Genomic DNA, 27733 nt, shown 5'->3' on the forward strand with positions numbered 1-27733 from the left:
GCCGCGGCCCGCCCGGGGGCCCCCCCGCCGCCGCCGCCGCTGCTCCCCCTTCTGCTGCTCTTGCTGCTCCCCGGTGGCCGCCGCGCTCTGGAGGGTGAGTACCGGGCGGGCGTGCCCGTCCGCCGCACCGGGGCCCGAGCGACCGCGCACGGGTGCACACATCCTCCGGGATGTCCCAGGCCCGTCGTGGCTCAGCGCGACTCGTAGTCGCGCCGCGGATGCCCGGTTGTCCCCGCGGAGGGCTCGCCGCCGCAGCCCCGCTCCCAGCGCTTAGCCGCCCTCAGTAGGTTTCAGAGTCAACGCCCCGTGGAACCGAGCCCGGCGCGGCAGAGCCGCGGCATCCGCGGCCGGCGGCTGCTGGCAAGGAGCGGCGTCTCTTTGGATACTCGGTTCACGTTTCGAGGCTTTTCGCCACGACCGAGAGGGCTGGAAAATTAATATTTCTTTCAGTAGAAGCTCTTGGCGTGCCAGAACTGGTGGGGCCGCGGAAGGAGCGTCCGTGTGCCGTGTCCGGCTGCATCCCTTCCCCGGCAGGGCTCGCCGCGCCCGCTGCCTTAACCCCCGAGGCTCCAGCGTGGGACCTCCGGGGCGAGTGGCCACGCGTGCCGCATCTACCCCCGACACCGGGTCTGCGCTCCGCGGCTCGCCCACCCTCGAGCTCCGATGGAGTTGGGAATAGAACGAGGAGTAATTCTCTCCCCCTTGGAAAGTGATCCCCAGTCTGCGGGGCAGCGCCGCTGCACCCGCAGCTTTGAGCGAGGAAAGAGGCTTTTGGCCCCGCTGGGTACCGGGGGTCCCTGAGCGGGAAAGGCGGGTCTCACCGGAGAGAAGGAGGAGAAGAGGGCCCGGACGGGTTTTTTTTTCGGCGCAAAGTGTGCGGGACTCCAGCCGAAGTGCCGAGGCGGCGGCGTTCCGGTGTCCGGTAACCGTACCCGCTGCCAGAGCGGCGGGAGGGGGCTGGCGAGGGAGGGACGGCAGGAAGGGAGATCCCCCGGTCGGAGCGGAGCTGTGGGTGCCCCCGCCCGGGCAGCGGGCGGCGGGGGCTGCTCGGAGGCGGTGTCGTGCTTTGGGCTCCCGCTGCCATCGCCCCGCGTTGCGAGGTTCGCGCCGCGGCGCCGGGGGTGGCCGTGGGCAGGAGCCCTCCCCCGCTGCGGTGACTGGAAGACGTCTTTCCTCTAGCTTTGGGCTTTGTAGAAAGTTTGGGGGGTGCTTGTTGTCCGCGTTCCTTTTCATCCTCCCCCCGTCCGATTTTTTTTGTTTTTTTCTTTAAAAGGGAAAATAAAAATTTAAAACCCCTCGTCCTTTGTACGCCGTGGGAATCAGAGCTGTGGGCCTGCCGGGTCCGTGAGCTCCCGGCTAAGCGGGAATCCCGCGGCAGCAGGGGAAGGGAGAAGCCACCGGCACTCAGCCCTCGCGGGATGGGGAGCACCCGCCCGGGGATCCCTGCCTTCTGGAGAGGTGCCGGAGGATGAAGTTGTGGGCAGGGAGCCCGGCGGGGCCCCACGCTTGCAGCTGGCCTCTCGCAACCTGCTTCCCATCAGCGATTTAGGAATTTGGGAAGGATAGCTGGCATGGGGGCTGGCAGCACCGGTGTGTATCACCGGTGTGTATCACCTGGGGACAGTCCCCCAAGCCTCTCCCCCACTGCCGACTGGGGATGGAGCAATGCAAAGAGTCGGATGGAGAGAAAATAAACAGGCCCTGCTGAGGAGTCATTGGGCTTTTTCAGCTTTCCGAATGTGTGGAGAGGTCAGGGGCTGAACACAGCGTCTGAGGGGTCAGGGCCCAGCTGGGTGCCAGTCCAGTGGGACCACTTCAGGGCTGGCTGGCAGCTGCCCAACAGTTTTTGGGCTGGCCCCGATTCCCAATGGGATTTTCTCTTTTTTTTTTTTTTTTTTCCTAATTGTTTTTTTCCCTTTGCTCTTGTTCAAGCTGGAGGGAAAGTTGCAGCTGGCCTGGAGAGGCTTCTGCCTCTGCAGCTTAGGGAAGCTGCTGCTCGCATCAGGGTCAGCGAGCTCCCGCTCCCGCTCTTCTGCTACGTTTGGCATTTCTGTCCACGCTCACCGCTGCTTCCTGACGGGGACTGGCGCGTTCCAGAGGTTACTGTAAATCTCATGTGCACGTTTGTTTGGATATTTTAGTGCTGATCATAAATCTGGCGTGGCCATAAATCTGTATGCACGTCCTGCAGACAACAGCAGCGAGCAGTCCCCAGACCCGGCCACTTTACCGTCCCCTCCGAGGTGCAAAGGGCTGGGCTTGCGGCTGGTGCCGGGCTGGAAGGGCAGGGGGCTTTGGGGCTGGATGGCGCTCCCCATTCCCGAGGGGATGGCGGGGAGTTGGGTTTCTTTACAAGGCCCCACGGGGGTGGAGGAGAAAAGCCGCGCTCGGCAGCAGCTCAGTGAGGGCTTTGTGCTGCCGAGGAGAAAATGGTTTCTCTCCAGATCCTGTAAGTGCGCTGGGTCTGTTTGAAGTCACAATGTGTTTTTCTTCTCCGGTTCAGCAGTCCCCGGGCCGGCTGCAGAAGGAATGCTCTATCCAGGGGCAACAGCGGATCCTTTCTCCAGCACAGGGGTTTGAGCCGAAAAGTTTGTCCCAGTGGGGCTGTGGGAGCAGAGGCCCTGTGGGGAGTGGACGCGGTGGAACAGCACAGGGAATGTGCTGCGTTCCGGGCCCTTGCCGACCATCCAGGGCTAAAACCCCAGGCTTCAAAACACCCTGGCCCAAGGGAGCATGAACAGCCACAGACTGGATCTGCCTGTCACCCTGGGGGTGCGGGTAGACTAGGACAGGGACCTGCTCTCCCTAGGAGCCACTCTCCCAGGCTGTTCCTGTTCTGAGCATCCTCTCTGGATTCAGGACTCCATTTAAACTTGGAGTTTCCCACGTGCTTCCCCGTGAACTCCTATGCAGAAGCACTGTAGTTTGCTGCACGTAGTCCTGAGCAGACTTGGGCTCTAGTGAAATAGCCAAACCCCGCAGCGCAGCAAGATTTCTAGGGGGGATTTTCTTCATCTGGGCTCTGCCCAGTGACACCTCCCCGACCCCAGCTGGGTGTCACACATATGGACCATGCTCCTCTCTGCACTGGCAAACCCCTGCTTAATTGACCCCCTTGCTGGAGCTGCCAGGTATTTTCTTGGCAGAGATTTGCTTTCTGTTTAATTACTTTTCACAGTAATGGCATGTTTCTTGGTGGGGCAATGGGTGAAGTTGGCCCTGCTGTTTTATGGGTGCTTGGGGTAGGGCTGTGAGGGAAAGTGGATCGCGGGGCTCTGAAACACTCGCTGGATTCATTAAATCTCCTGTTCCTCGGTAGAAGCTGTGCTCAAGGAAGCCTTCCCTTCCATGCTGCCGAGGAGGGGAGGAGAAAGGCTTTCCTTTGTGTCAAGCGGAGCATGCGGAGAGCTGGGGAAAGGGAAAACTTGGAGCACCAGGAGAAATGTTTGCAGCCCCACATTTCTCCCTCAGTGTACAGTGAGGCTGTGGCTGCCAGGCCATGCCTGCCCAGCCCTTGCAATTGGGAATAGCGGCCTCTGGTTTTTAAGGAATGAACCGAAACTCCTTGTTTTGTTATGATGACTTACTGCAAGAGATATTTGGGGAAACCAGTTTGTTGCATTTTCTTTCCGTGAGCCGTTTGCTGCTGCCGCTGGAGCAGAGGAGCTTGGCTGTTTAATTAAAACAGCCCCAGCAATCTGAATCACAGACTTGCATGTTTTTAAAATTGTAGCTGTTCCTGTTGTGCTGAGTCAAACTGGTTTGTCGGGATTAAGCGTCTCCGCCTCGGAGCCGCGCTGGGGGAAGGGTGCTGGGGTGGCCCCGGGGTCGGAATCCCCATTCCCAGCTGGTGCAGACCACAGGGTGGGTGTCAGCCTCCCCCGGAGGAGAACCCTGGGAAAGGGGGACTCTACCCAAGGGCTGCGGTGGAGCTGGTGGTTGCCGTTGCCACAAGCTTCTCAGTGGTTGAAACCATAATGAGCTGCTGTTGTTTCTGGGTCCAGCATGTTCCCATGAAGCATTTGGGGGATGGTGGTGCCCCTCCATGGGCTGGAATCTCCTTGCAGAGCCAGGCAGAGCCCCATGCCCCAAGGGATGGGCTGCCATCTTGAAGGCAAGGCAGCCTGTTGCAGTGACACTCCCACCCGACTGGGACCGTCCCATTTGAAGTCATGTTTTGGTTTTTTTTATTGCATTTTTGTTGTTGTTGCTGCTGCAAACCCAGCCCTGTGCTCTGGCTGGGCGGTGCTGGCTGTGGGGCATGGGCTGTTCCCTCACAGAGCTGAGCCTCAAGTGGGAGCCATTTTGTAGGGAAGGCAGGTGGGCATCCTGCCTGGGAAGGGACAGGCTTGGCACTGTTGGTGAAGCCTCATCCTCCTGCGCTTGGGGACCATTATCACCCACCCTCAGCATCACCACGGAGGACTCATGGAGCTGAGCTTGGGAGTGGGGCAACATCCCCTTTCTGCAGGGCCACGTCCCTTTCCCACAGTGCCACCCCCCCCAGAGGAGCTGCATCCCTCCCCTCGTGCAGCTCAGCCCTCCAGCCTGCGCTGCCTGAGTCGGGAGGTAGCAAGCCCAGAGCTGTCTTCGCATGGCCGCCCCGCTGAAGAGGAACGGGAGCCATCTTGAGAAGAGGCTGGGGCGCAGCAGCAGGGCCGAGCACCGGCCCCATGGCCACTCTCCACGCACGTGCCAGTGTGTGCTGGCTGAAGGTTCCTGGCCGGGACAGGGGAGAGGATTTTGCTTGGGGGGGGCATTCTCCTTATTTTATTTTTGCCCATTGCTAAGCCCCGCTGTGCTGCCGGGCCTGGCGTTTCTCATGCATGTGGCAGAAGCTGTTGACAAACACCTGTTTCTCGGCCCCCTCCCCAGGAATGCCCCGGGGGCCCTGCGGGGGCTGCAGTGCCGCAGGGGTGGGCAGCAGGGATGTCCCCTCCCAGGGCAGCCCTCCCCCAGGATTCTCCTGCCCAGCAGCAGCTGCGGGGGGATTTAAGCCTCCCTGTTCCTCTGAGAGGTGTGGCTGTTGCGCAGGGCTGCCGAAATCCATCCCTGTCCCAGGGAAGGGGCACTGCTGTCCCCATGTCCCCTGCACCCAGTCCTGCGTCTCTCAGGTGCTCAGTGCCTGCCCCACAAGGGCTGGGGCGTAGGGGGACCCCGCAGGGAGGGGGGGCACGCACACGCGGCGTGCTATCCAAGGCCTTTTTTTATTAATGAGAAAAATGTGCAGGGCTTGAACGATCGCCAGGAACAGATTTATTCTAGTTCCCCAGAAATTAAACCGAAATGAAGGAGCGAGTCAGCCCGGCCCGGCACCCCCTCCTGACTCTGTGCTTGTTTTAACTTTGGAAGAATCTGACTTTGGGGGTGGGGGAGGTGGAGGAGGGAGGGGGGGCAGTATTTGGGTTTAAGCAGTTCCAGATGGGCTTGGTGCTCTCAGAGAGCTGAGGAAGTGAGCAGAGAGCAGCGCGGAGATTTGGGTAACTGCCCCAGGCAGTAGAGAGGAGGGAGATCTTGGCAGAAACTCCCACTCTGCGCTGCCGGGATGGGATGGAGCTTGGCAGCCAAGTTACCCGTCTGTGGGGCGAGCCTTTGGATGTGCACAGAGTAACCTTTTTTGGGGAAGGGGTGGTTGTTTTTTTTCTTTTAAATATCATTACTCTTTCTCTGGGCACTTTCCAAAAGTACAACCTGGAAAAAAAATGGAGCTGGAGGGAGAGAGGGGCCTTTTGGATCTCAGCCTGACGCAAGCAGTTGCCCTGCGGAGGCAGGTCTGCAGTACCGACCGCCTTTTCTTCCCTCTCCTGAGGACTTTGGGGCTCTTCATCCACCCGTACCAGCCCAGCTCAGCTTGGTAGCCCCATGGGGACACCTGCCCCATGAAACCATGGCCACAGGGCAGTGGGGTCACAGAGAGAGGTGGCAGGAGTGTCCCCATCATAACATGTTCTGGAAACAAGGATGGCTTTGCAGGCTGATTTGTTGCCTGTGTCCTAGTCAATGGCATTTGTGGCTCGAACAGGTCTGGCATCTCCTGATCAGATGAGTTATTTCTGTGGCAGCAGAGGATGGCGGCATGGCCATTCCTGCTGGGACGGCGACCTATAAATCTGTCCTGCCTGCTGGCCCTAGGGCTCCTGCCTGCCTGGCACAGCTGGTCACATTGTCCGTATGGCAGAGAGCTGCAGCGGGCAGCCCCTTCCCCTGGGCCAGGCAGGGACATTCCTGTCCCAAGTGGGCAGTCTGGCAGCAGGCAAGGATGAGAGGTTGTGTGTGGGATCTGTCCGTTCCCCTTTGCACACAGCCTGGCACAGCAAAAGCATCTTTTCCCCCTAGACAAGCTGAAGCAGCAAGTATCGAGGCACATCTACCACGTGGGCAGGGATGTCAGCTCTTCCTTGGCCAAGCTGACCCTGGCATAGCACGCTGGGCTCTGACATCCGAAATCCCCGTGGTATTAATAGAACAGTAATTGCAGTGCAGGGCTGGGCTCGGGCAGCTGGCTCCCGTTTTCTCCCAGTGTCGGTACAGCCTTTCTGCAGGACCAGGGCCTGGCAGCAGGACCTGGCAGGCTTTCGGCAGCGGGCTGCACGTGCCCTTGGCATGCAGCTGGAGGGCAGAAGATGCCATCCTGCAAAAGTCCAAGGCTCCAAGTGCTGTGGTTTAGAAGGGGGTGCACAGTGTGATGCTGGCGGGTGCCGGAGCCCAGCTTGGCATAGCTCTGCTCATAAAACAGCAGAAATCTGCCCTTCCCGCCTTGATCCAGTGCGTGACCAGCGGAAGGGGGCACCCACCCCTCCCTGCATCCCAGCCGCTGCCACTTGAGCTGCCTTTTGCAGAGCTGGCACCTGTCCTCTCTCACATGCTTCAGTCTGTCTCACAGCCATCAGGAAACAGCTCCTGGTGAGGAGCACGTGGCCGGAAAACCCTCTCCAGCCAGTTAGCGGATGGTGGGTTGGCGACAGGGCAGGGCTGGATGGAGGGAGCATTCCTGTCCCCCTCCAGCCCATGTGCCAGGCAGCTCCCAGTCATCTGGCATCTGGATCTGGCCAATGCAGAAGGTGCGGGACATTGGGATCGGATGGGGAGGACTGCGAGAGAGATGCAGTAGGCCAGTGGCTCAGAGCCATGGGACCGTCTCCTGGCTTGAGTTTAATACCCCAGTGTAGGTGTGGGATTGGGAAATGAAGGATGCATCCTTGGAGCATCGTTGGAATTGGAGTTTTGGGCCCTGCTGTGAGTTTACCAAGGTTCTGGCGGGACTGGAACTGGCAGTGCTGAGTGATGCCAGGACTAGCAGTGCTGCCCACCCCTGGCTGGGCTCTCTGGGCCAGGACTGCCTGGCTTGGTGTGTACATGTGCCCCGTGTGCGCAGAGGGGCCTTAATCTCAGTTTGGGCCTCTGGGCCCTGCCATAATGCAGAAATAATGAGTCTATTATTAAGTGCCCACAGTACTTCTTCACTCCGGTGGCTCACCTCCAGCAGCAGGCAGAACCTGCCCCGCTTGAAGTGGATGTGTCATCATTTGCCTCAGCAAATCCAATCCCCTTTGATGATGGGCCAAACGCCCTTGGCATGAAGGGCCACAGCTGTGATACAGGCCCCTTTTTTTCTTTCTTCCCCTCCTCTCTTCCCTTTGTTCCCAGTTCATTGACAAGTTGCTGGCTTGCCTTGGACCTGGGACAAGTGGACCTTGGTGGGCATGTGCGGTCAGAGCCACTGTGCCCCCCTGGAGAGGGCTGGGGTGAGGGGCCAGCTCCCACGGCAGCCTCGCGTCTCCCCCCTCGGCGCTGGGGAGCAGCAGGCGCCCTGCTTGTCATAAGGACAGGTTCCCAGCGTGGGCGGTGATAGGGAGTGCTCCAGCCCTTCCCTTGGGCTGAACCACACTGCCTGGCCTGCCCGGCCTGACAGTCGGGGAGGGCAAGGGTGGGACCAGCACAGCCCCCTGGCCTTGCACTGGGCACTAGGGTAGATGGGTGTGCAGGGGGTCCCTGGAAGAGATGGGATTCCTGAGGGAGAATGAGGGCATATGAGTTGTACAGCATGCTGGCCGTGCTGCCAGCCCCATCCCTGCAGAGAGAACTAGCAAATAGTGCCAGCCAGAACCTTCCCCAGGCTCACAAACCCCATGCCTGGCACCTCCACCATGGGTAGCCCCTGACCACCGAGGGTGCCTGCTGGTTCCCTGCCTGATGCCTCCCACGCTGGCTGCAGCCTTCCTCCCTGCTCTCCTGGCGCTTGACTGCATCATCAAAAGCCTCTCCTCCCTGCAGTGCAGCTCCAGCACAAGGGGCTGCCAAGTGCCAAAACCTCCCAGCACGCCACCTCCTGTGCTCTAGAGCTGCTGTCTGTGGTGTGCTCCATCCACGGAGCACGTGGGAGAGCTTCCTAAATGAAGGCAGCATGTGGAGTCCCCTAGCCTTGGAGCAGGGACATCCCCTGCCTGGGAGGAGGATGGCTACAGGGTTTAGGTGGGGTCAGAGGGGGAAGAACCCTCCTGGAGGAGGAGGAGGAGGGGGGATCTGGGTGAGCCACATGCTTCAAGAAAACGTGTTGCGGGGTCTCCCAGACCTGACGCGCTCACAGGGCGCTCCTGTGGCTCAGCTTTTGTGTACAGAACGCTTGTCAGCGGGAAAAGTGCAACCTCAGGTTCTCTCCCACAGGCAGCTCTTTGTTCCCAGATAAAGGACCTTACACCAAAGGCCCTTTGTGCCGCTGCTCAGAACAGTGCTGGGATTAATTGTACCGATAGGTGCTTGAATGGGGAGCACGCAAGGCCACTCACTCCTGGTGTAATTATCTTCAAAACTGAGAAAGAAATTAAAATATACAGAGATGCCCCTTTTGGTGGCTTTTTGAATAGCAGGCAGTCTCCAGGATTAAAAGTGCATCTCTAAACAAGCTAGCTTTCCTTCCAGAGGAGAAAAGCATGACAGTGAGAGGGAAAAGAGGCACCTGGCACCACCATTAGCAGCCACCGAGGTGGAAGCCAAGCCATGTCCTGGGGCAAATGGCCCAGCTATTGATGGCATCTGCAGGAGCTCAGTGTGGGGCAAGGGGCCACATAAGGCTGGATTGGGCCACTTGCCCCATGCTGAGCTCCTGCAGACATGGTGCCATAGTGTGCATAGCTCACAGAGAGCATGGACACATTGCAGAACAGGTTCCTCTGTTTGCAGCAAGGCTGCGTGGGTGTCTTTACTAACTCTTCTCCCTTGCCTTCTTCCAGGATGCTCTGGACTTGCATGAGCTGTCTTCTCCTGATCAGGCCAAAGAGCTGGTATCCTATATTGCCAGTGTATCCTGATAAAAGCCACCAGTCCACGTATTCAAAGGGGAGAGCATTCAAAGTGGAGCTTATTGGTGTAGACGATTGAATCTTCCCCAGTGGCTTCATCTTGAAAGAATTTTGATATTTCCCCCCCTTTTCTGGCTCAGCCATCACTGCTGCGCGCGTCTGCCGCTCAACAGCGCGAGACGGGCTCTCTGGGCCTCTTAAGGGGGGAGTTCAAACGTTTTCGCTGGCCTCAGACCATGCATGCCGCATTCCTGAGCCTCAGCACCGGGAGAGAGAGGTCCCCGGCTCCAGATGGGTCCTTGCCAGGGCTTCAAACACCTAGTGAACTGCTGGGACTCTGTAGAGGTAGTGGGAGGGCTGCTGGTAGGGGACTGCTCGTCTTTGCAGCTCGGGGTGTATTTGGGAGGAGATGTGCAGGGCAGAGAGGAGGCAGCCAGAATGATGCTCACAGCCCTGTCCAAGGAGTAAGAATCTTTCCCTGTCCTGGGATCTCACTCTGCCATGGAACTTCTTCTTCTATGTGGAGTCAAGCTTGGCTGGCTGCAGTTGCTGAGCATAGTGAGGCTCCTGCTCCGTGCTTGATTTTGCCCAGCTAAAGGTAAGGAGTGGACAACTCCCAGCGCTGCAGACAGTGATAAAGCAAGCCTTAGGGTGACTTCCCCAAGCTGGCAAAATTGGGAGCCAATTTCCCGTTGACTAATGGGACCAGGCTGTTGCTGTGGTGTGCGGGATTGAAGTGGCTTTGACTCACTCTTCAGCCAGCCCTGACGCCGTTCATGTCCCTCCACAGCACCTGCAAACCTGAACCACACCAGGAAATCACCAGTGACACCTCTCAACCCCCCCTCTGGCACCATGGGCCAGAGGAAGAGAGCAACTGCTTGATCCTGAACCTCTGAAGCCCAGTGCTTGGGCTTCCCAGCCCAAGCATGCCCTCTCACATGCCCTTTCAAGGGGGACCAGTGCTTGGTGTGCCTCAGTGTTTTTGAGAGAGGGGACCAGGTTCAGGGCCAGGTCATGGTGAGAGCTCTGCAGCACCTTTAAGGGCTGAGAGCAGTTTCTGCAACTCAGCTCAGCGTGTGCCACCAGCCCCTGCACCATGCAGCACAGAAACTCATAGGGCCTTCTACCCACCACCTTCACAATGGCAGGCTGCAGGGGTCTGGGAGGCTCCACTGACCCCTCCTGGGTCACTCCGGTGGCTGCAGGAAACCCCCTCTGCCCTCTGTGCTCAGCCTGTTTCCTTTAGCTGAGTTGCTCAGTGAAATTTTTTTTATTATTATTATTTCCCCTCCCCGCTCTCTCCATGTGGTTTACGTGGCTCTCACGCCAACAGCCGGCTTGGCTCTGTCAGTTTTTCTCTCCTCTGCTGGTCAGATGGCAGATGCTGCCAAATTAGGATGCAGGCAGCGAGCCTCCTGTCCAAGCTGAGGTTCTGCCCATGGCCGACACTCAAGGGGAAGGACTCTGCCGGAGGGGACAACTGCCATTGCAAGGGCTTCCTACGTGGGGCCTGCTGCTGTGCAGGAGAGTTCCCACATACCCTGGACAGGTTTGGGAAGCAAACACCCACCATGGTCTGGTCAGTCCATGCTATGCTGTGGCTTGCCACAGCATCCTTGTGTCACTCTATTTGCGGGCACACCCTGCCACCCAGATCCCCATCTCCCCAGCCTGACTCACCGCCACAGCCGCTCATCCATCAGCAGCCCCAGCCCTGAGAACGCAGGGCATCCCTTCCCCGCTCCTCCTGCAGAAACACCCCCAGCTGGCCCTGCACTGGCTGCACCCGCACAGTCTCTGCCCTGGGAATTGGCAGCCCCGCACTGTGAGCGCTGAGCACACGCTTGGCTCTGCTCACTGCCAGCATGGCGTGTCTGGGCCCTCAGCACTGCTGTGCCCTTATTAGGGCAGCCAGCACGGGGCCTGTCCCTTGCAGAGGTGTGGGCAGCCCCCTTCTGGAACCTGCTCCCCCATCATCTGGTGCTGCCCACCCGCTCTGGCAGCCACCCCATGCAGAGGTCTGGGAAGTGCAGCAGTGTTTCCAGTGGTCTTGTGGCTGTGCAAAGCCACACTTGGGATCCTGCCGGGGTTCAGTAACTGATGGTATGGGAAATGAGAAGGGAGAGAGATGGCAGCTTGCTGTGTCCCTTGGGCAGGTAGTGCCTTGGGACTGAGCAGAAGCTGCCTTAAGGGTGCACAAACCCATTCTGTCCATCCTGTGTCCCACCCTTCCTGCATTACCTGCTTGACAGAGGGCTTCTTCCTCGTCTCCCTCTGTTTTTGCCAGATGCCCCTAGTTTGTGTTCTTGAGAAACAGCAAATAACCTCTGCCCAGCAACCATCTCTGCGCTGGAGTCTGATGTAGATGATGCCCTTCTGCACCTCTACCAATGGGGAGTTGGCACCATGAAAGATTTTCCTCCCTCTGTCCCCAGTGCCATGCCCACTGCTGGTGCCATCAGGCCACAATGGGACTGTGTTTGTTTTTGCTCTGGGCGAACAGCCTGTGCGAGAAGCAAGCTCGCTGGCCCAGCTGGGAGCCTGGCAAGCCACAAGGCAGGTCAGAGAGCCCACATGTCCCTGAACGTGCTTGTTTGTTTGCCACAGTGGCACCCACAGCCTGTGCTCCCAGCCTGCCTGTGGGTGCTGGCCTGGGAGCGGGTCTTGCCAGGGTGGGACGCGGGAAGAAGGTGTTTACCTCCAGTCGGGCTTCATCCGAAACTCTGCGATGCGTGAATGCTTCCTTCCTCCTCCACACTTCCTCCCTGCCTAGGTCAGCCTAGGGTTTTCCTGGGGTGGAAGGAAAGAATCTGAAACTGCCTCTTGCTGTGGGGCTGAGCCATGGTGCTGGCACAGCTGAGCTGCCCTGGCGCATCCTTGAGCCCCAGCCAGCGAGAGTGAGCAGTTCCCAGCCCACTGCTGGGTCTAGGAGAGCCATGGCTCCTTGCCCTTCCTCTTGAGCTGGGTGGGTTGAGAAGTGGACAGATGGATGGGCAGCCCTTGGGGGGCTGCACGGGTTTCCGGATGGGGCCATACTTGTGGCTGGGGAGGGGGATACCCTCATCAGGGAGGTGTTTTGGCCCTGGTCCTGGGTCCTGCTCGGTGCAGGCAGCAGAGCCCCCCTGAGCACACCAGGGTCTCCAGGCATTTGCACCCTGCTTCCACCAAACTCCCTAGGCAAAAGAAGGTCCAGAGGACCCCGGGTGGGGTGCCTGCTCCCCTCCAAACAGTCTAAGGGCCATCCCTGGAGCAGAGCTCACAGGGCCAGCAGCTCACAGAGGGGTCATTGGCCCCTGGGCATGTCAGTGTGCTCTCATTCTTGTGTTTCACTCCTGTTTTTGCGCGTGGTGCTCGCGCGGAGCCATGCGGCTCTGCCTGGGATTAGCGACAGCTGCCTGCAATTGCAGCTCTTCCCAGACAAGCGTCTCGCTCCCCCAAGGCTGGGGCTGGGGCTGTTTGGGGAATGCTGCCGGGGTGGTTTGTCTTGTAGTCTGCTCCAGGAATGTTGGCCAGACGGTCAAATTCTTCTCCCCTCTTGTAAAATGAGTGATGTGGGGCGTCTCTGGGAGAGCAGCCTGCCAGTCCCTCCTCCTCTGGATAAACCTGCCTGGCCCGCACCACCCTGTCATGGGAACGGGCCCTTTCAACCCCAGCCACATTAAATAAGCACCCTGCCAAAGCAGAGGGGGAGGGTGCGGACAGGGGCGCCCGGTCTTCCTCCTTTGGCACCCCTGCACTGCCTGGGGGACACGTTTGGCTGTGCTAGTCGCTGGGGATGGCAGCTTGTCCCCATCTCCCCCTTGCCACCTGGCCAGCTCCTCGTCCTGCCGCTTGCCTCCTCCAGCACAGCTCTCCAGGGACGCCTCGCTCTTCCTGTTCTCTTGACAGGAGAAGAGAAATCTGGAGTCTGTCTGCGCCGCTCCCCCCTCCTCCCACCACGTCTCACCCCCCAAGTTGCTGTTTTCCACAGAAATGTCAGGCTCAGCTCTCCTCTCCCCCACTCCTCCTGGTTTTTTTCCCCTCTAATCTTGGCCTTCATCTCCAATTACTTCTTTCTCTCCTTCCTTTCTCTCCAGAGACCCTGATGGACACAAAGTGGGTGACCTCTGAGTTGGCATGGACAACTCATCCGGAGACAGGGGTAAGTTTGGAACCAGCCCTGGTCCTGACCTCCAAAGGGCAGAGTTGGCCCTGGCCCCATGGGAATTGAGGGCAGAGCTGGCCCTGGCCCCATGGGAATCATGGTTGCTCACCAGGTCCTTTGTGAAGCTGGCTGCATCTTTCGCCTTTCCTCCTGTGCATATCCTCGCCTTGTGAAACCATCTCCTCTTGACTCTGTGCCAGTGGAGTGGGAGTGTCATGGTCCCTGGCCTGGGTTGCTCTTAGTCAACTTGATGACCAGGAGGGTTGTGACAGGTGAAGGTGTAGCTGCTGCTCTTCCCTGTTGACTGTTGCCTGTTCCCCCCTGCTCTGTGCCATTCACAATGTGTCTGTAGCACTGATGTCCCTGGCTGGGGATCTAACCCTTTCCCTCTCAATCACAGTGGGAAGAAGTCAGTGGTTATGACGAGGCCATGAACCCTATCCGCACGTACCAGGTGTGCAACGTACGGGAGGCCAACCAGAACAACTGGCTTCGTACCAAATTCATCCAGCGCCAGGATGTCCAGCGCGTCTATGTGGAGCTGAAGTTCACTGTGCGGGACTGCAACAGCATCCCCAACATCCCTGGCTCCTGCAAAGAGACCTTCAACCTCTTCTATTATGAGTCAGATACGGATTCTGCCTCTGCAAACAGCCCTTTCTGGATGGAGAACCCCTATATCAAAGTGGATACAATTGCCCCAGACGAGAGTTTCTCCAAGCTGGAGTCTGGCCGCGTGAACACCAAGGTGCGCAGCTTTGGCCCTCTCTCCAAGAATGGTTTTTATCTGGCCTTCCAAGACCTGGGAGCCTGCATGTCCCTCATCTCCGTCCGGGCGTTCTACAAGAAATGCTCCAACACCATTGCTGGCTTTGCTATCTTCCCGGAGACTTTAACGGGGGCTGAGCCCACTTCCCTGGTCATCGCCCCGGGCACCTGCATCCCCAATGCAGTGGAGGTGTCTGTGCCCCTCAAGCTGTACTGCAACGGCGACGGCGAGTGGATGGTACCCGTGGGAGCATGTACATGTGCTGCTGGATATGAGCCCACCATGAAGGATACCCAGTGCCAAGGTATGTGCATGGCAGTGTGATCATGGCTTTTGTCCCCATGGGTGCGTGCATTGATGTGAAGGAGGTGATTTTACGTTGAGCTCAGTCTGGTTTTGGAGACTTTTCTCTGATGAGTGAGCAGGGTGGTATCTCAGAGGACTGGTCTTTAGTTTGACTCCTAAGCCTTAAAACCTTTGTGGTCTGGACGCATGCAGTGTTTGCTGGGACACACTGGTGAGCAACCAGCAGTGCTACCCTCTGTGGGATGCATCTCCTTGCACAGGACTGCAGCTCAAGGCATGGTCCTCAGCAGGGATCCAGCACATTTAAGCCCTTGAGCATTACCAAAACCTCTCTCTCATCGCTGCTGCCGTATCCAGCGTCTTCCCTCTCTCCCTCCTGCAGTGCTCGTGGCTGGGGCGAGTGATTGTTCTTGGCAAGTGTGATTTCACGCTGCTTGTGCGGAGGCTTGTTCAGAAGCCCTGGTGGTGAGCCGGGCTCCCCTGTGGGAGAAGCCATGCTGATGCATGCTCCCCCTGCCAGTGCTGAAAGCTTGCAGCAGGGATGGTAGGGAGCAGCACGAAGGCAGGGGATCTGAAGCTCCTTGTTCTTGCTGGAAGGGAAGGAAACATATCCTGCACATAGAGATGTTGGGGATGGAGAGCCACCCTAGCAGCAGGATAGCTCTGTGTGGGTCCTGCAGCTGCCATGGTCTCCCACGATAGCTTTGGTGTTGCTGTTTAACCCCAGTTTGGGTGTGTTGGTAAGGAAAAATCTGTCTGGATGAATGTTGCATTCCCTTGGGGTGATTTTTTTTCTTGTGAGCTGTGTCTGTCAGGGAGGACCCTACCCTGGGGTGGCTGGAGTTTAGGGCAGAAGGGTTGCTGTTCCCCTTGGCTGCAGGCATTGTAAGGGAGTGGGATGCTGGCGGGGCCCCCAGCACTGGATGCCTTGTGCTCGCCGATGATGGGATGCTTGGCGCCAGCCCTTTGCTCTTGGCAGGGGCCGTGTGATTTGGGATGGCCTGTGACGTGGGGCTTGGGCCAGGCTGGCCTCCCCGTTGGCTTTGGGAGCAGTGTAGCTGACAGCTGTGCTGCTGTGGCTGGGTAGGGAGAGGTCAGTCTCCACAGGGCCACAGCTCTGCCGGGGATCCAGAGCCTCCAGCACCATCAGTGCCAGCACAGCTCTGACTTCAGCACCACAGCCCCCTGCATCAGTCTTGTGAGCAGCCAGTCTGGCTCCTCCTGAGCTGATGGACCCCACTGCCAGGCATCCGTCTACACTTTAAACTGCACTGAGGTCCATGCTCCTGGGTAGCTGCTTTCCTTCTTGCTTGGACTGGGAGATCTTAGACCATACACAATGTTGGCTTTTTACCAGCAAGACTGGGGTTTGGGCACAAGGTGACAGTTTCCAGCCAGTACCGGGGACGTGCTGAGAGGGGGCATCCCAAGGCAAGACAGAGCTCAGGAGCCTGGGGTGAGGTCCTGTCTCCACATCCTCAAGCTGGGCAGAGCCCCATGTGGCAGCTTTCTAGCACCTTTGATTTCCCACCAAGCCCCAGCTTCTGCTGCAGCAGGCAGGGAAGCCACGCTGGGCCATGGGCACGTCTCCATCCGGCAGCCTGCCTTCTCGCTGGGCAGGAGCAGCAGTGTCCTCACGTTTCTCTGGGAAAGTTGCACCGCGCTTGTAGGATCAGATTTTCCGCCATATGATCGTGCGTTTTAAGTGGAAACAGCTGAAGAAGGGCTGGGAGAAGCTGGAGCTGCAGCTCCTTTTCTCCTCTTGACTGGATGTTCCCTTACCCCATTTCCACAGTCCAGCACCCCCAAGAAGTCTCAGAGCCGGTGTCGTGGGCAGCAGTGTGGATGCAGCCCCCCAAAGCTGGGGTTTCATCACTCCTGCCCCAGGGAGCCCGGAGGGGCTTCACCGTGCAGGCGAGCAGCGCTCCAGAGTGCCAGATGGTATTTTAATAAATAACAATACCCAGTTACTGCTTAGATGGGATAAGCCCTGTTGTAAATCTCCCCCTTTTCCCAGACTTTCAGTGGCCTTTGAAGACCTCCTCCTCCTCCTCCTCCTCCTCTTTATCTCCATCCAAGCCAAGATTAGAGCTCACATTCAGACCTGTTACAATGCAGCTTGTATCCCAGTCCCTCGGGAGCAGAGGGCTCATCCTGCCCAACTGAAGACAGTTTCTTTGGCATGCTTCGTAAGGCGATACGCCAGGCTGGTACCTGGCGCTCTACTCCTGAGTTGCCACAGCATTGATTTGGCATCTCATTCTCAGCCTCATTATCTTTATTTAATTAGCACACGGCCCTTCTGGGGGTTGTGCCGCTTCCCACACACTCCCTACCACGCAGAGCTGCAGAGGCAGCTCTTAGAGGACAAGAAGGAGCTGCTGGCCAGGGAGGGGAGCAAAGGCTCCCACATGCCTCCATTGGCTGGGGTGCACTGCACTCACACCCCAATCCCTGCAGCCCCTGGGATTTAGATTTTCCCCAGCCCCATCCCTTCTCCTTTTCGTTAGGAGGCACCCAAACAGTTCAGGGGATTTGGTGTCAAGAGGCTCCCCAGAAATGTTCCTGGGCATGTGCTCCACGATAGATTTGTTGGGATTTGCGCCCCTTATGTTGCTGGCTTCACACAAAGCAAAGACAGAAAGGCTGCTGTGCCAGGGTGGGCAATGAGCCCCCTCCTTGCATGTCCCCTCTGCTTGGGAGGAGGACCACAGTGCCCCCAGAGCCTGCACCCCACCTGGGAGGGGAACTGAGTGATGCAGTCCATGGATACCCAAACCATAGGAGCACTGGGGCTGACAGTGTCCAGCATGACACCGCACCTTCCTGAGATCCATTTCTCAGTCTTTTTGATGTTTCTTTTCTCATGGCTCCAGGCACTGAACATTTGGGCACAATCAGTAGGTGAGCGCAGGTCAAGCTGGGGCCAAAATCAGAATTTTTGCAAAAATAAATTTCCCTTGCAATCAGTGACTAATGAAAACATCACCCTGAATTAAATAAAAAAAAAATGCCAAGCAAGCATTGCACTTGCCAACTGTTTGCAGCTTTGCATTGCAACATGGGCTTGCTGCATGAAACCCAGGAAGTGAAACTGCCTGGGATTAATTGCCCGGGATTCCAGATCAAAGGCAGCAGCAGGGAAGGCAGGGAGAGCTGCCGGTTTACAGCCAGGCAGCTCCACAATGGGTTACTTGTAACACAGTCGAGGAAATCTGCCCCTGCCGTCCTGCCTGTGACCCACTGTGGCTCAAGAGGCAGCTTTGCTTATTGAATTTTTTTTGCTTTTCTTAGAAAAAAATTGTTTTCCTGCCTGTTTCTTGGATGCCACTTCAAACCCCCAAAGGCTCTCTCCCTTCTCTCCCTTCAGATTTACTCCATTCACTTTTGGACTGCGCTCGTGTGAAATATTTTCACCCAAAGGGTGATTATTTTACTTTATTTTAAATAACTGCCTTTTAAGAGGGACTTAAAAACAGAGTTACCGCCTCGGCTGTAGCCAGGCTGTTGCTTCCACAGCTCTGCTCCATCTGTAGCCACTTACGACAGCGAGAAGGGAGCGAGCTGTGCAGGTTCATAAAGCACAGATCGTCCCGAACAAACCTGACTGCTGCCTCTAAAGAAATTACAGGGTTGATGGGCAAAGGGATATGATCAGTTTAATTTATCTAGGCTCAGGCGAGGCGTCCTGCTTCAATCCTACAGGGAGAGAAATAGCTGGAAGGATGTTGGAATATTGTAGTGTGAATGGGAAGCAGTCAAAACATGAAACATGGTAGTTTGGGGCTGTTTTTTTCCTGTGTGTCATGGCTATCCTTGTCTTCCCCAGGGGAGAGGACCCCAGAGTTTTGGGGATGCATGCATGGTTCACTGCTGCTTGCCTGCATCCCGTGCAATAATGGAGGCTGCCTACGGGATGAGTCACTGCTCTCTGCCGCTGCCAGAAGGGTTTTATTTCGGTGTTTTTTTCAGCTCCCTTCCTTGAACTTTATTCACCACGGTGGGGATCGTATTTGGGAGTAGTACACTGCTGTTCCCCCAGCTCTGTACTGCAGCTTTTTGAGACAAGATCAGGCCCTGGAGGAGGGCGGCTAATGAAAATCCTGGAGGGGTGGCCAGAAGCAGCCGGACGGCGGCGTTTGCCATGCCGGGAGTGCGATGCCCCATAGGGGGTGCAGGGGCAGCTTTACAGCAAGGCTCTGTTACTGTCCTACTCCCTCCCACGCCCTACACAAATCCCCTCTGTGGCTGATCTCCACTGTCAGGCCAGACTGCTTCTCCCTCCCATCAAACCAGCGGCTCCTCTCCGCTTCGGTTCCCTGACCTGTTATCCTGTGGCTGTCACTGGCTGTCATGTTCTCCCCAGAAGTGACCGCAGCACAGCACCGGGAGATGTGATCTGTGTGCAGAGGTTCAGAGTTGTTATTTTATTTGAGGACACTTAGCAGGAAAAGTGCTTATGCAAAGCTCTCGGCAGTGAGAAGGGAGCCTGGCTTCCCAGCTCAGGCTGGATGGAGTCACGTTCCCACTCCAGAGCTCCCAGGCTCGTTCCGCAGCGTGCCGGCCAAGACAGTGGTTGTTGTACAGGCAGTTTCTTGCAGAGAAGAGATGACACAGCGGCTTATCCACCAGGGACCTGGGATCAGCTTTCAGCTCAGTTACAGCCTTCAAATGTGGCGGCTGAGAGCTGTCACACTGCCACCGAGGTCTTTATGCTCTGATTTATTAAGCAGAGTTGGAAATCTACACACTGGAGTGCATCTGGGCCTCGGTCCCTCTGCTGCTCTTCCCCTTCTTAACAGGGCTGGTTCATGGCTCCCCTCCCCCTCCTGCCATGAAAGCATAAGGATGCAAAGAAAAGGCCTTCATCCCTTGTGGCTGCACTGGGCACTACTTAGGGGTGGCAAGGAGCTGCTGAAGGACAGCTCTGCCTGTCCCTTCCTCCTGTGTCTGGGAGGCCACTGTCACCTCCGTGCCCATAACCCACTGGGCACCGGCTGGCACTTTACATGCTGGAGACCAAGTGCCCACATCCTTCCTACATCCTTTGCAAGCCCCTGGCTGTCCTTGGCTGCCATGCCATGCTTGGGCTGTCAGCTTCACACAAGCTCTGGTTGCTCTGGCTTCACTCTCCCCCCAACAAGCCTGTTCAGGGGGTTTTGTCCCTGATGGATCTGGGCTCCTCTCCATAACCAAAGCATGTTTGGCAGCTTTCTGAGCCCAGAGCGTTCCTGTCCAAGAGGTTTCAGTCATCTCTCATTCCTCAACAATCTGGTTCCTTATGTGTGAATCTGCATCCACCCAGTTTGAACCGCCCAGGACTCCAGCCGGGGTGCATCTGCCTATGCCAAGACTTCTCTGCGACCTCTGGGCCTCTTCTGTCCACATAAAGACACATTTTCTGATGGCCTGGTTGTCCCAGGCTGGGGAGACAGAAGCCCTGGACCTGCTGGCTTCCCATTGCTTGCCAGGGAGCAGATCTGTGCACTGCTTTGCCTTCCAGCCTGCACAGTCGGGACGGGCAAAGCTTTCATTTCCAAAGGGAAGGCCCAGAGGCTGGGTGAACTCAGGTCAAGGAGCTGGAGTTAGTTGAGCCATGTAGTCAGTCCTGTTTTGGCCAAAGAGGAGTCTCTCTGCTGGAAGGCTCGCACCCTGGGAGCAGGAAGCTGCTCCTGACACCCCTCCAGGCAGAGGGGCGGGAGGGCAGGCAGTTGCCTCTGCAAGGGCTGCTCTCACGTCCCCCTGGCCAGCAGCACTGCACAGGAGCGGGGCTTCTCCCTTGGGGCTGCTGCTGCTTGGTGCCTGGGCAAACCAGGGACCCAGGACAGCACCTGGAGCTGTGTGCGGGTCCCTGTGGGGCCAGCCCAGCAGCGTGTGACTCACAGCACTCCACGCCCCGTGTGGGGCTGCAAACAGCCGGAAGACTTCCACAGAGGGTGTTGGGAGATGCCTCATAGCAGGAAACTTCCACTTGCCACAGCCTGGTGAAGCACCAGGGAACCTCCTCCTGTTTTCAGGATGATGTGTGACAGGCGTGGGAGGGTTACCTGCCCTGGGAGCTTCCCTAACATGGTGGAGCGAGGAGGACGTGCCCTCCTTCGGGGCCATCGGTGCTGATGCTGCTCCAGCTGTGGTAAACAGGGTGATGCTGAAGCAGAGCTGGCGCCAGTGGGTCTCTCACCTCATCCGGCTGCAAACACTGAGCACAGAATCCACTTCCTAGGGCAGCAATGTGATAAATTGGGCTATTTTGAGGTGTGGGTCAGGTTCCCGGAGGCTGCTCTGCTCCTCGGCTCAAGTGCTGTTAAACCTTTCACGTGCCCCTCATTACAAATAAACACCTTGTGGTGCCAATGGGGCCACATCCCAGGACTCGCGGCTCCTTGAAGGACCCTGATCGGAAGCAGAGGAGGGAGGTGGCAGTGATGCTGAAGCAGCTCTTCAGCCAAGGACCTGCAGGAATGTTTTCATCTCGCTCAGTGCTCCACTTGAGCCGACCTCGTGAGGTGCCGCCACCCTGGGACTGAGAAGTGGCTCAAGAGCATGAGGCGAAAGGTTTGGGGCTGAGTGGCTGATTTTGGGTGGTGGAGGCCTCTCCTAGGGGCTGCAGAGGAATTCTTTCCTTCCCAGCCGTATTTCCCCAGAGGATGGACCTGGCACTGTGAAGGTTGCCAGGCCTGGAAAACAGCATGGCCTTCCTCCATGGAAGGGAGCATGGTAATACCCTTGGGAAGGGTAGTGAAGAAACATAACTGAGGAATGGAGCTCTGGATGGACCTGCTGCGTCCCCCCATACTGCTGGTGGTGACCAGCTCTTCCCACCTCCAATTACTTTGGGTCTGCTGCTGGAGCCCAGCATTTTCTGGCAGAGCTGTGCCTGAGCCATCTGGTGCTTCCAGCAGCCCACTCTTCTCACCCTTCCCAAGTATGAGTCCCTGGGCATGGCTGATGGCAGTGGAAAGGCTTGTAGGAGGCCTGAGGTCTTCAAGCCACTGATGAAAGATTTGGCAGGGCAGCGAGGAAGCAGCCCAGCTGTGGTGGGAGCAGTGAATGTTTTCTGGGTTCACTTTCTAAGTCAGGTCTGGTTTTCTTTCCTCCAGCGTGCGGCCCAGGAACCTTCAAATCTAAGCAGGGGGAAGGTCCCTGCTCTCCCTGCCCTCCCAATAGCCGGACCACCTCTGGAGCAGCAATGGTCTGCACTTGTCGAAACGGCTTTTTCCGGGCAGACACGGACCCCGCAGACAGCGCCTGCACCAGTGAGTCCTGCTATGGGCAAGGAGGGGAGGCAGGGGAAGCTGTGGAGGTGATGGGGGTCTGTGTCTGGGTGGGGGTTTGTGCTGTGCCCATGCCAGGGCTGAGCTGAACATGAAGACACCCACTCCTGCCCCTGACATTTCCCTGCAGGTGTCCCCTCAGCTCCCCGCAATGTCATCTCCAACGTGAACGAGACGTCACTGGTGCTGGAGTGGAGCGAGCCGCAGGACACGGGTGGGAGGGATGACCTGCTCTACAACGTCATCTGCAAGAAATGCAGCGTGGAGCGGCGCCTGTGCACCCGCTGCGACGACAACGTGGAGTTCGTGCCGCGCCAGCTCGGCCTCACTGAGCGACGCATCTACATCAGCAACCTGATGGCCCACACCCAGTACACTTTTGAGATCCAGGCCGTGAACGGCATCTCCAACAAGAGTCCCTACCCTCCCCATTTTGCCTCTGTCAACATCACCACCAACCAGGCAGGTCAGTGGAGCCACCAGGGAGCAGGGGCTGTATCTCCTGCACAGAGCAGAGCGGAACGGAGATTTCTTTCTGACAGCCTGGGAGGCTGCAGTCCTTTGTGGTGCTGCCTAACTGGCTCTCTGGGCCTGCATCAAATCCCCTGGGTAAACTCTCCTCTCTGTTTAAAGCATGTCCCTAGAGGAGATGAGATCAGAATGCATGCAAGTAGAGAAGACTAGGGCTGGCAGATGCTCCAGAGAGCTCTGGATCTTCTAGACCTACCCCAGAGATGCTGTGCCTGCCGCGAGGGGAGGAGGAAGGAAATGACATTTCTCTCCTGTGTACCTGGGAAGGCTCAGCACTAGCCCAAGCCTTTGCAGGCAGCCAAGTGCTCTGCCATTCCCTCCTTCCTCCCACTCTGGCCCCGCTCCAGCGTGCTGGTAATCTCCAGCCACTGCGCACTGATCTGATTTCACGGGTCTTGTTGCTGGGGTGGAGCACAGAGCTCCTGGCAAATGAAGGAGGGGAGGGAGCCCCATTTTGGGTTGGCAGGGCCCTTCCCCAGTCTACAGTTAGGCATGGGGTGAAGCATGACTTCAGCGCTATTTCTGAGGCTCCCCTTGGGGTTGAGATCACACCTCCTTATGGAGACTTGGGGGAGGCCAATCTCAAAGCTTTTCCATGCCTTTCCACCAAGATTATCCAAGCAGGTCACAGGCAGAGCATTCCCTACACTGTGTGGGATGGTGGAGGTGGAAACCTGGTGCAGGTGGCTCATTCCTTCCCTGCCCTCCTTCCTAGCCCCATCTGCTGTACCGACCATGCACCTGCACAGCAGCACTGGGAACAGCATGACGCTGTCATGGACTCCTCCAGAGAGACCCAACGGCATCATTCTGGACTATGAGATCAAGTACTCGGAGAAGGTAAAGCAGGAACAGCCTTTTCCCTCCTCCATCCCTTCTAGTTGGCCATCAGCACTATGGCATAGGGGGTCCCTGCAAACCTGGCTCCTGGGGGATGTGGGAGCCAGCAAATGGAGTGTGGCTTCACAGAGGTGACACCCACGTCTCCCCTACAGCAAGGCCAGAGCGATGGCATCGCCAACACAGTCACCAGCCAGAAGAACTCGGTGCGGCTGGACGGGCTGAAGGCCAACGCTCGGTACATGGTGCAGGTGCGGGCACGCACCGTGGCGGGATACGGCCGCTACAGCCTCCCCACGGAATTCCAGACGACTGCGGAGGGCGGTAGGTAGCAGCACTGGGCTGCCTCCATCTCCCAGCCCTTCCATGCCTGCTCCTTTCCCAGCTTGACCTTGATCCCTGCCTGTCCCTCCATCAGGTTCCACCAGCAAGACTTTCCAGGAGCTGCCTCTGATCGTGGGTTCGGCCACTGCAGGGCTGGTGTTCGTCATCGTGGTGGTGGTGATTGCTATCGTCTGCTTCAGGTACTAGCTTTTCAGGGAAGAGGGCTTCAAATCTGGGTTTAGGGGTTGCTCATGTCTGCCACAGAGCTTTCCCCCCCTTCACCTGTGGGCAGAGCTCTGGCAGCTCCAGTCACAGAGTGAAGGACTGAACCGGCCACACCTGGGTCCCAGAGCAGGGGTCCTGTGGGAGGATTGTGCCTCTGCTTGCCCAGCACGAGCTGGGCTCTGCCCAGGCTCCTGCCATGCACTCAGCACAACTAGGCCATCTCCTCCCATCGCACCTCGGGTGGAGGGATAGCTCTGTGCACAGGCTGCCAGAGGGAAGGCTCTCTGGCAGAGGCTTTCTGTGCTGGGATTTGGAAGTTGGCAGTCAATGTCTTTGCCCCATCAGGAAAGGGATGGTTACTGAACACCTCCTCTCGTCTCCTTTGGGCAGGAAGCAGCGCAACAACACCGACCCTGAGTACACAGAGAAGCTGCAGCAATATGGTGAGTGTGAGAGCCCAGCAAATGGACTCAGGCTACGCTGTCCCAATTCCTGTCCCACACAAAGGGGCAGCCTTTTCTAACAAGGGGTGGGCTGGCAGCCAGCCAAGTGGCTTGACATCTGTCACCCTTGCTGCGTCCCTCCTGGTGATGGCTTCTGCCCTTGCAGTTACCCCTGGGATGAAGGTGTACATTGACCCTTTCACCTACGAGGACCCAAACGAAGCTGTCCGGGAATTCGCCAAAGAGATTGACATCTCCTGTGTGAAAATTGAGGAGGTCATTGGAGCAGGCAAGTCCTGGGGCTGGGCACAGCAGGTGCTGAGACTGCTGCCTCTCACCCTCTCCTGTGGCTCACCATGCTGCTCCCCTTTCTCCTTCCCACTACAGGAGAGTTTGGTGAGGTGTGCCGTGGGCGCCTGAAGCTGCCTGGCCGCCGCGAGATCTTTGTGGCTATCAAGACACTGAAGGTGGGCTACACGGAGCGGCAGCGGCGGGACTTCCTGAGTGAGGCCAGCATCATGGGCCAGTTCGACCACCCCAACATCATCCACCTGGAGGGGGTGGTGACCAAGAGCCGCCCCGTCATGATCATCACAGAATTCATGGAGAACTGTGCGCTTGACTCCTTCCTCCGGGTGAGCATCCATCCCCTCCTTCCCTGGGCTGGGGGCTGCAGTGCGTGGGGAGGGCAGCAGCTCTGAGCCCTTCTCCATCTCTCTACATGGTCATGCTGGTGTCCCAGGGTTAAGGTCTGAGTGGGAGAACAGGGGTGGCTCTAGAGAGGAGGAAGGTGATGGTGGTAGCACATTGGGATCCTTCCTCAATCTGTTCAGGGTGTTGCAAATCCCTCTGATCTCTCCTCTGGCAGTTGAATGATGGGCAGTTCACAGTCATCCAGCTGGTGGGAATGATGCGAGGCATCGCCGCTGGCATGAAGTACCTTTCAGAAATGAACTATGTGCATCGGGATCTGGCTGCCCGCAACATCCTGGTCAACAGCAACTTGGTCTGCAAGGTGTCTGACTTCGGGCTCTCTCGCTTTCTGGAGGATGACCCAGCTGACCCCACCTACACCAGCTCTCTGGTATGGGACACTCACAAGGGATCTGGGATCTGGGGCTGGGGGGACACACCTCAGGTATGCATTAATCATGTAGCTGTGTATCCGTGCAGGGAGGTAAGATCCCAATCAGATGGACAGCTCCTGAGGCCATCGCCTACCGCAAATTCACTTCAGCCAGCGATGTGTGGAGCTACGGCATTGTCATGTGGGAAGTGATGTCCTACGGGGAGCGACCTTACTGGGACATGTCCAACCAGGATGTAAGTGCTCTCTTGGGAGTAGGGAACTGGGAGCTGTAGGCTGCCTGTGCGAGCCTAGGCAGCTCACAACCTGCCTCTGCCTATCTTTCTGCAGGTGATCAATGCTGTGGAGCAGGATTACCGCCTGCCACCCCCCATGGACTGCCCCACTGCACTGCACCAGCTGATGCTGGACTGCTGGGTGCGGGACCGCAACCTGAGGCCCAAATTTGCACAGATTGTCAACACGCTGGACAAGCTCATCCGCAATGCTGCCAGCCTGAAGGTCATCGCCAGCGTCCAGTCTGGGTCAGTGACATCCTTGTTTCCAGCCAGCACTTACCCCAGTTCCAGGGAACACTGGAGTGGTTGGGAATAGAGCTGTGGGAGGGAGGGGATAAGAATGGGGATCCCTTGCTTCCAGTTACATCTGTCTGTGCCCTGCTCCTTGTGACCTGTGGCTCTCTTGCCCTTTAGCATCTCCCAACCGCTCTTGGACCGCACTGTCCCAGATTACACCACCTTCACCACCGTGGGAGACTGGCTGGATGCCATCAAAATGGGACGGTACAAGGAGAACTTTGTCAATGCTGGGTTTGCCTCCTTTGACCTGGTGGCACAGATGACTGCGGAGTAAGTCCCTGCTTGGAGGGGAGGAGGGAGAAAACTGGGACTGGGGCTGCTGCACACTCTCCCTTGCCTATCTGACAGCCACCTGCTCCCACCTGGGTGTGTGGTGGGCTGAATTAAGGACTGGGATTCAGCATCCAGTCTCCTCTGGTGTTAGAGGGAGCACTGGAGCTTGGCAGAGGGCTGTAATGATGGATAGATCCATAGCCCCAATGGGGCAGGGCCACATGTTGTTGTTGCTGGTGGCTGGGAGCTGAGTCGTCATCTTTTCCTTGCAGGGACCTGCTGAGGATAGGGGTGACGCTAGCAGGGCACCAGAAGAAGATCCTGAGCAGCATTCAGGACATGAGGCTGCAGATGAACCAGACACTCCCAGTGCAGGTTTGACCACAGGGGACTCTGCATTGGAACGGACCAAGGGAACCTGCCATAAAGGTTCCGTTTGCGGTGCAGCCCAGCTTCCTGTTTTCCCCTCCACACGGCGCTCCTCTGCCTCGGACGGTCGCCTGGGACGGGATGGGACGGGACGCCCTTCCCTGGATCGAAGGCACTCATGCTGAAGGAGCCCAGCTTTTCGTCCCTTGTCCTGGAATGGCGAGGCAGCAACACATCTTCATATTGAAGATGGATTATGGGACAGAGATGGCACATCCCACTTCCCACCCTGTCTTGGTGCTCATCGGTTTGAAGAGTTGTTCTGCTTCTTGGATTTCTTTTCACCCTGTTTTCCCCCAAATCCTCACTTCCCTCACCTCCCCGAGGCCACAGACTGTTGACCCGTCCGCCGAGTCCGTCAGACATGTCCAAAGCCTTCCCTAACTCTGTTCCCCACATGGAAGCAGCCGGGGGAGGCCGAGCCAGCGACAGGGCTGGGGCCACCAGCCCCAGACAATCACTCCTCTTCTCCAGCCCTGGCAAGCCCTCCACCCAAGGGTCTGCACTGGAACGTGTCCGAAGGGAAGGCTTTGCTCCCTTTCTTGGCTTTGCACGCCAGAACCCGAACCCGATTTACTATGCAGGGAGTTAGGCAAAAAAAAAAAACAAAAGAAAAAAGAAAAAAAAAAGAGATATATTAAAAAAAAGATAAGAGGGAGCAGAAAGGGGAGGGAGGGGGACCAGGTGCCCGGCTCCTCATCTCTTACCCTCTTGGTTCTCCTGGCCAGCTCTGGACTGCAGAGCGAGGCCATCAGCACGTTTGCACAGGGACCCTCCGCCCCCGGACCGACCGACGGCAGCCGCGCTCCCCCGAGGGCCGGAGAGCGGGGCTGGGGCGGGGGCTGCGCCGGGGGGCTGCGGCTCCCCCAGCCTCCTCTTTTATGCAGAAGGAGCAGGTGCCGCCGGCGCGGCCGCCCGCTCCTGACACACGCTGTGATTGCTGCCAAAAGACTCACTCACCTTTCCCTGAGGATTCACTGCAGCCCGGTTCCTCCGAGCCGAGGGAGAGACTCCCAGCGTGCCTGAGTGTGCGTGAGTGTGTGCATGCGTGCGTGGGTGTGTGCTGGCCGCAGGACTGTGGGAGGCAATGGGCAGAATAAAGGCAATAAGAATTTTACCCGAGTTTCCTTTGCTCGATCGCGCTCTCATTGGATGGGCCCAGCTGCCTGCAGCTTCGCTGCCCACCGGGGTCATCCTCCTCCTCCTCC

At 57.7% G+C, this 27733-nt stretch overlaps 1 protein-coding gene across 2 annotated transcripts; it reads left to right on the top strand.

Moving 5' to 3' along the window:
- EPHB3 (EPH receptor B3) lies at window positions 1-27642 on the top strand. 2 transcript variants are annotated; one of them, XM_030227072.2, is made up of 16 exons: window positions 1-94; window positions 13379-13443; window positions 13847-14519; window positions 21622-21777; window positions 21926-22261; window positions 23042-23166; window positions 23322-23490; window positions 23585-23690; window positions 24061-24158; window positions 24325-24447; window positions 24546-24793; window positions 25027-25242; window positions 25332-25481; window positions 25576-25769; window positions 25938-26093; window positions 26369-27642. In XM_030227072.2, the coding sequence occupies exons 2-16, from the start codon at window positions 13387-13389 to the stop codon at window positions 26475-26477; spliced, it is 2916 nt and encodes a 971-aa protein (XP_030082932.1). In that variant the 5' UTR covers window positions 1-94; window positions 13379-13386; the 3' UTR covers window positions 26478-27642. The 2 variants fall into 2 exon arrangements, with proteins under 2 accessions (XP_030082932.1, XP_030082933.1); XM_030227073.2 differs by having other exon boundaries at window positions 24106-24158.
- The last annotated feature ends 91 nt before the right edge of the window (window positions 27643-27733 follow it).

Source organism: Serinus canaria, chromosome 9 (assembly GCF_022539315.1).
Source record: "Serinus canaria isolate serCan28SL12 chromosome 9, serCan2020, whole genome shotgun sequence".
Classification (NCBI taxonomy): domain Eukaryota; kingdom Metazoa; phylum Chordata; class Aves; order Passeriformes; family Fringillidae; genus Serinus; species Serinus canaria.